The 7,444-nt window shown below is 45.2% G+C and overlaps 1 protein-coding gene across 1 annotated transcript; it reads right to left on the reverse strand.

Annotated features, from left to right (window-relative positions):
* Positions 1–785: 785 nt before the first annotated feature.
* LOC133779045 (uncharacterized) lies at positions 786–2,597 on the reverse strand. The gene is made up of 3 exons (XM_062219048.1): positions 2,316–2,597; positions 1,545–2,168; positions 786–1,472 (listed from the first exon to the last, which is right to left on the reverse strand). The coding sequence occupies exons 1-3, from the start codon at positions 2,595–2,597 to the stop codon at positions 786–788; spliced, it is 1,593 nt and encodes a 530-aa protein (XP_062075032.1).
* Between the last annotated feature and the right edge of the window lie 4,847 nt (positions 2,598–7,444).

Here is a 7,444-nt window from a genome sequence, read left to right on the forward strand (position 1 = left end):
CAAAAGATTGTTTTAAATGGCTGATATGGTCCTTTGCAATGAGGGATTTGACGAGCATGTCGTCAATGTAGACTTCCATCATCTTCCCCAGAAAGCCGACAAACATCTTGTTGACTAGTCTCTGATATGTTGCTCCTGCATTCTTCAATCCGAATGGCATGACCTTGTAGCAGAATATGCCCAAGTTGGTCATGAAGGCTGTCTTTTCCTGATCGTCTGGATGCATCAGGATCTGGTTGTATCCTGAGTATGCGTTCATGAAGCTTAGGAGTTCATGACCGGCTGTGGTGTCTACTAGCATGTCTATGTGTGGTAATGGGAATGAGTCTTTTAGACACGCCTTGTTGAGGTCTGTGAAGTCAATGCAAACTCGCCATTTGCCATTCTTTTTTTTTCACGATGACTACGTTAGCCAACCAGTCGGGATAATGCACCTCCCTCACGAACCCATTATCAATAAGCTTTTGAACTTCTTCGTTAATGGCTTTGTTCCTTTCAGGGGAAAATTTTCTTCTTTTTGGCTTCCTTGGTGGGTAGTCTGGATCAACCTGCAATTTATGGACAATTATTTCGGGGTCAATTCCAGTCATGTCCGCATGGGACCAAGCAAAACAATCATAATGGGCAGATAAAAAATTAATGAGTTTAGTTCTGATGTCAGGATCCAATCGTGATCCGATTTGGACTTTGTGATCTGGATAGTCTGGATGTATCTGGACTTCGTCCAACTCCTCCATGTCTGGTTGGTTCATCTGGGAGTCAGTCAGTCTGTCTTCCTGTAATTGCTATAACTGAGCGGGTTTGGCCTTCATGGTAGTCTGGTAACACGCTCTCGAATCTTTCTGTTGGCCTTTAATTTCTTTTACTCCCCACTTAGTTGGGAACCTTAGGACTTGGTGGTATGTTGAAGGGACTGCCTCCATTTCATGTATCCATGGTCGACCCAGTATCACGTTGTAAGTAGATGGAGAGTCTACTACCAGAAATCTTGTGCATAGATTGACTCCTTTGGCATAGACTGGTAGCTCGATCTCTCCTAGTGTGTTCTTTTGTTCTCCACTGAAACCGATGAGGATTGTAGTCTTCTTTATAATCTTTGATTCATCTATCCCCATTTCCCTGAGAACACTTAAAAATAAAATGTTAGCTGAACTACCATCATCAATAAGTATATGTTTAGTAAGACAATTAGCAATGTAAAGTGCAATGACAAGAGCATCATGATGTGGGTTGAGGAGTTTGGTTGACTCTGTTGTTGAGAAACTGATGGTTTGAGCTGGTAGGTTGATGGTATTCTTCTCTGTCTCGCTGGACTCTCCTTTGATCCAGTTGGTCTGCCTGGCATGTCTTTTGGCTGCTGAATGGGTGACTCCGCTTACCTCAGAGCCACCAGTTATTACATTCACCGTTTGTTCATGAGTAGGTGGCTTCGGCGGGGTTACTTCTCTTCGGACGACTGACCTGTCTGCCTCCTACTGGAATGTTCTTTTGGCTTTGTCTGTAAGTAAGTCAGTCAGGTGACCACGTTTTAATAGGTTGGATACTTCGAGTTTTAAGGCAATGCACTCATCCGTTCGGTGACCGTGGTCATTGTGGAATTCACACCATTTTGCTTTGTCTCGCTGGTCAGATGGAGTCCTCATCCTTTCTGGCCATTTCACTATGTCTCCAAGTCCTTTCAGTACGCCAACGACTTCGGCTGGTGAAATTGAAAGATTGTATTCTGGTATCTTTGGCCCATCTCGCAGATGTGTCTCGGACGACTGGTTGTACTCCCTCCTTCTGTTCTCTGATCTGTTGGGATACGGGTATGGCTCGGATCGTCTATCACTCTGCCGTCTGCCTGCCCTTGAGTCTCTTCGAGTGTCTTTCCTCGGAGAAGAGTGATAATAGTTAGCTTCATCCTCCTCCCACTTGATATGTGCCCAGGCTTTGGTGAGAACGTCTTCCATCGTCTTGCAAGGATACTTGGTAAGTTCTTTGTATAGGTCTGAGTCGTAGCGGAGTCCCTTGCGGAAGGCTGAGATGGTTGTGTCCTGATTACAATGGGTTATAAAAACCTTTTCTTTGTTGAGGCGGCCTACGTACTCTCGTAAAGGCTCACCCCGTCGTTGAACTATGATGTAGAGGTCTTCTTCAGACTTTTCAAGTTTCCTGCTACTAGCAAACTGCTCAACAAAAGTGTCAGTCAATTGAGCAAAAGTAGAAATAGAATTATTAGGTAAATTAGTATACCACTGGAGGGCTGGTCCAATCAGACTAGAACCAAACCCCTTACACATCCATGCTTCCCTCATATCGCGTGGGATGGCAACGGTGAACATCCTCTGCCTATACTGTGCGATGTGATCATCCGGGTCAGATGTCCCGTCAAACATCTTCATATTTGGGAAGTTGAACTTCTTTGGCATTTCCACTAGTGCAATGTCATCTACGAATGGAGAGTCTGCATAACAGCTTGCTGCACTCTTCTTAATCGGAGCCGGCATCCCAGGAATCCGTTGAATGAGCGCCTCCATCTCAGCTAACTTTCGAGCCAACTCAGGATCTTGGATTGGAAATGAGCTTGTGGTTCCTTGGCGGATTGGTTCGCTCATGATTGGGTGATTCAATCTGATTGCCTGCTGCTCAGGTATATTCTGACCAGCTCCAATGATGGTCTGGCTGGCTCCAATGGTAGGCTAACTAGCACTTGGAACCTGCTGCTGTCCGGGTTCAGTGGCTGGCTGACTGGCTTCTGGAATCTGTTGCTATCTGGGTCCAGTGGCTGGCTGACTGGCTCATGGAATCTGTTGCTGTCCAGCTGCACCGGCTGGCTGGCTGGCTGACTCCTGGAATCTGCTGTGATTCGGGCGCAGATGAATGTCCATGTTCAGTCATGGTTACATGTTCGCTTGTATTGACAACATAATTTTGAATGTTAGACATGGTGGGTGGAGTTTGATAATTCCTTACCGAGGGTGATGGAACTGTCTGATTCAGTCCATCACTATTAGAGATAGGAGTGAGGTCTCCCAGAGGTTGCATAGGGCTGACTAGGCCTCGGAAGCGGGATGGCTGAGCCTCGGTGGCTTGAGAGGACATGGCCTCCATTCGTACGAGCAGGTCAGCATTCTCAGCTTCAAGCCTCCTCATTTTCTCGCGTTCTTCATTCATCTGGGCAGTAAGAGCAGCGAGTTGAGCAGACAGATCGGGTGTCTCAGTCACGTCTGACATGGCTCTCAAGTGAACTTCTTGATCTCTTTGTCGATCGTTTGACTGCTAGGGCCCCACGGTGGGCGCCAAATTGTAGAGGTGATTTCCTACAATTGATTAGATGGGCACCAGTAACTTGTCAAGAACAAAGAGAAGAGAGACGAGAGTTCAATTGGGAGCACCGGTGGGGTGTCAGCCAAAGGGACTCCGACGCTCAAGTCAGTCGGGTTGTAATGAGAGATAATAGAAAGCAATAAAATTACGATATAAATAATTGAAATAATGATGGATGGAAGAGTCATAAAATGGTCAGAGTGACGATGGCGATGACGGAGGGGCCGAGAAACTAGGTCAGGTCCAACTAGACTGACTAACTAGTCTTGCTTGATTGGATCGCTCAGAAATAGAGTAGCCTTTTTTCAATTAGAGAGTAAAGAAAGTCCAGTGATTATCTGATGCCTTTTCTCAACCTCTGATGGTCTTATTTATTGTCCTCGTTTTCGTTCCGTCCTCCTCCGTCTTTCTGATTCGTTTGAATCGCTCCAAGTGGTTTCGTTCCGAGATTCTTGGCGAACGTGATGGGAGCCTTGACTATTTCAAGGTCCCTGTCTGACTGAGTGTATCCGAATTCGGGTCCGGGTATGGTTTTGGGTATTTGGATGGTACTTTGTATATGCGAGCCTATTTTACATGGGCTTGGGCCTTATTGGTTAGTTAGATAACTTATTGGGCTGACTGACTGCTTGTTGGACTATTATTTATAAGGTATACAGATTTTGTCCACTACAGGCCTTGGCTCACGGGTGCTACGTGGTGCAGGTAAAGGCAAGGGTAAGAGGGAGAAACCATGAGTTGGAGAGCTTTGGGGGCGGGGTCTACATTATCAGCTACTCGTTCGCCACAGGCAAAGGATTTGTACAGGGACAAAAAACCTAAAATGCGTATTTTGCCATTAGAGTGGCTTTTGGATTGTATATGACTTTTGGAATTTTGTAAACTTGTCCTTTAAACCTTTTTTGGGGATCCAATGTTCTAAACATTTATTTTAATGAAAATTATCTGTTTATGACCAAAATCTTTTAACCCTAACTTGTTTATGACTTTAGGATCACATTTTTATTAAAATGACTTGATTAGCAAGTCTTGCACTATTTTAAACACACAGTGTAATGGTCTTGGTTATCCAGGGCGTTACAACTTGGTATCAAAGTGTTCTAGGTTTTATGGTTTCTGAAGACTCGCTGGACATGTACACTTGCTACTAAAGACAAGCTTGACTCAGGGTTTTGAAATTGTATACATGAGATTATATGCTTAAGTGCTTGAATGAAATATGAATGTTTTACTATATGATTAATACGGAGTATGAGACACTGATAGGGCCTGGCCCTTAACTGTTGTGTGATGATATCGAGGCATGCTTATTAGTATTGCTCTTGCGTGTGAATTAATATTTGAATGATTATTTGCATATTGATTGCATGTGGATGAATATTTGGATAGTTAATTATATCTTGATTGTTTGTGGTCGGTTGAGTTCCAACGATGGATCATGGAAAGATTGTTACCCTGTCATCATAGTCTGTCTGTCGAGTCGTTGATTGCAGATAAACTTGGATAGCTATGCGTCCAAGGTGATCCATACGAATAGCCGGCACTAGGTCTGAGGTTAGAGATGATGATCGGGCCAGTACCCTCTGCCAGTGCCTGAGAACTAGCAGCAGATACTTGCAGACATGCAAGCTTGATTGCAAAGTCAGGAAGAGCAGATTCACTTATTGAGATAGCAGACTCCATTAAGGAGTGTTGCACCTATTGCGCCACCTGTTATGGCACCAGCTGTTCAGGCACCTAAGATTGGGAACAAGTGGGAGCCACTGTATGAGCGGTTCAGGAGACAGCATCCTCTAACCTTTTAGGGAGGACCAGATCCACTGAAGGTCGAACAGTGGATGAGTATGATTACCTCAATCCTAGATTTCATGAGGGTAGAAGGTAATGACAAGGTGGCCTATGCCACCTATATGGTGAGAGAGGATGCCTGTATTTGGTGGGAAGTGGCATCACAGACCAGGGATGTGTCTACTCTGAGTTGGGATGGGTTCAGAGACTTGTTCAGCTAGAAGTATTATAATGTTGCCGTCAGGGTAGGGAAAGTAAATGAGTTTGTGGAATTAGTGCATGGCAATATGACAGATACAGAATATGCCCTGAAGTTTGATAGACTTGTGAAGTTCGCACCAGACCTAGTGCTTATTGACACAGCTAGGCAGGACAGATTCATCAGAGGGCTTAATGCTATGATAGCCCAAGATGTGAGAATTACAACAGTACCTGGGGGGGGGGGGGGGGACAACTTATGCCCAGGCTATTGAGAAGGCTCTTACGGCTGAGGAGGCGAAAAATAAGATTTGGAGGGAGAACACTGCGAGACGGGAGGTTTGTAGGGCAGTGCCTCCATATCTAGGGTCTAGTAGGGGCGGAGGCCCTAGTGATTTGAAGAGGAAGGCCCTTAACACTTCGACCGTTGCTATTCCTGATAGGAGGGGTCGGGGTGCTCAAGGTGGTCACCAGGGAGGCAGTGATACATGGAGAAGCTACCCAGAGTGCACGAGGTGCAAAAGACGCCATCCGGGCGAATTTCGGGCAAAGGCCTACTATGTGTGTGGGGTGGTGGGACACCTCAATAAGGATTGTCCAATAGTGAAGAAAGGGGAAGCAAGGAAGGTGGACTGCTTGACTCCAGCTCGAGTGTTCACCTTGACGCCGGCAGAGGCGAAGGCTAGTCCCTCGGTGGTGACAGGTCAGCTTTCTAGCGCTGGCTCTCCTTTTACTGTATTGATTGATTCTAGTGCTATACATTCATTTGTTTCTAGTAAGGTGATTGATAGATTGTGTAGACCTAGTGAGTACTATATTGGGGGGTTCGGGACTATATTGCCTACAGGGGAACGGGTAGTTTGTAGGAGATGGATTAGAGCACTGCCAATGATGGCTGATGGTAGGGAACTATTGGTAGACTTGATTAAGTTAGGTATGGATGATTTTAACATGATTTTGGGAATGGATTGGCTAGTCAGATATGGGGCTACCATTGATTGCAGGAAGAAGATGGTGACGTTTGAGCCTGAGGGAGAAGATCCCTTTATTTTCGTGGGTGCGGTACATGGACCCCGCATAACCATGATATCCGCTTTGAGAGCTAGAGACCTATTACAGGGAGGTTGTATAGGTTTTCTAGCTAGTGTGGTGGATACCACTAGAGTTTTTCCAGTAGGGCTGGGAGAGACCAGATTTGTTCGTGAGTTCTTGGATGTGTTCACTAAGGATTTACCAAGGCTGCGGCGGCACAGGGAGATTCAGTTTGTCATGAAGTTAGCGTCGGGGACAGAGCCAGTGTCAAGGGAACCATATAGGATGGCTCCGGCAAAGTTGAAATAATTGAAGATACAATTACATGAACTTCTGGATTTGGGGTTTATCAGGCCTAGCTACTCACCATGGGGTGCTCTCGTTTTTTTTGTGAAAAAGAAGGATGGGACTCTGAGGATGTGTATAGATTACAGGGAGTTAAACAAGTTGATTATCAAGAATAAATTCCCTTTACCAAGGATCGACATCTTGTTTGATCAGCTACAGGGAAAGATGGTGTTCTCGAAGATTGATCTTCGATCTGGTTATCACCAGCTGAGGATCAAGGATGAGGATATACTGAAGACGGCTTTCCGAACGAGGTATGGGCATTATGAGTTTTTGGTCATGTCATTTGGTTTGACCAATGCCCCAACAACATTCATGGACTTAATGAACAGGGTATTCAAGGACTTCTTGGATAAGTTTGTGATTGTCTTCATCGATGACATCCTAGTGTACTCTAGTTCAGAGGCAGAGGATGAACAACATCTTCGATAGGTTTTGCAGAGGTTGAGAAAGTACCGGTTGTACACTAAGTTTAAGAAGTGTGAGTTTTGGATACCATAAGTAACATTCCTTGGACATATTGTTGGTGAGTATGGAATTAAGGTGGATCCGTCCAAGGTGGAGGCAGTGAGAGATTGGCCGAGGCTAAGGAATGCCTCAGAAGTTAGAAGTTTCCTCAGGTTAGCGGGTTATTACGGGCGATTCGTGGAAGGGTTCACGAAGATTGCTGCACTAATGATAGAATTGACGTGGAAGAAACTAAAGTTCGTCTGGTCAGGCAAGTGTGAGAATAGTTTCCAGGAATTGAAGCGACGACTTATTTCGGTAT

Source organism: Humulus lupulus, chromosome 5, assembly GCF_963169125.1.
Source record: "Humulus lupulus chromosome 5, drHumLupu1.1, whole genome shotgun sequence".
In the NCBI taxonomy this organism is placed as follows: Eukaryota; Viridiplantae; Streptophyta; class Magnoliopsida; order Rosales; family Cannabaceae; genus Humulus; species Humulus lupulus.

Excerpts from the sequence above, each read along its gene's own strand:
- LOC133779045 (XM_062219048.1), bottom strand. The coding sequence starts at position 2,597 with ATGAGCGAACCAATCCGCCAAGGAACCACAAGCTCATTTCCAATCCAA. Across the intron at positions 2,169-2,315 it reads ATAGGCAGAGGATGTTCACC|TTTGCTAGTAGCAGGAAACT; the intron begins GTTGCCATCCCA and ends TTTGTTGAGCAG. Across the intron at positions 1,473-1,544 it reads GCATTGCCTTAAAACTCGAA|GAGGCAGACAGGTCAGTCGT; the intron begins GTATCCAACCTA and ends ACATTCCAGTAG.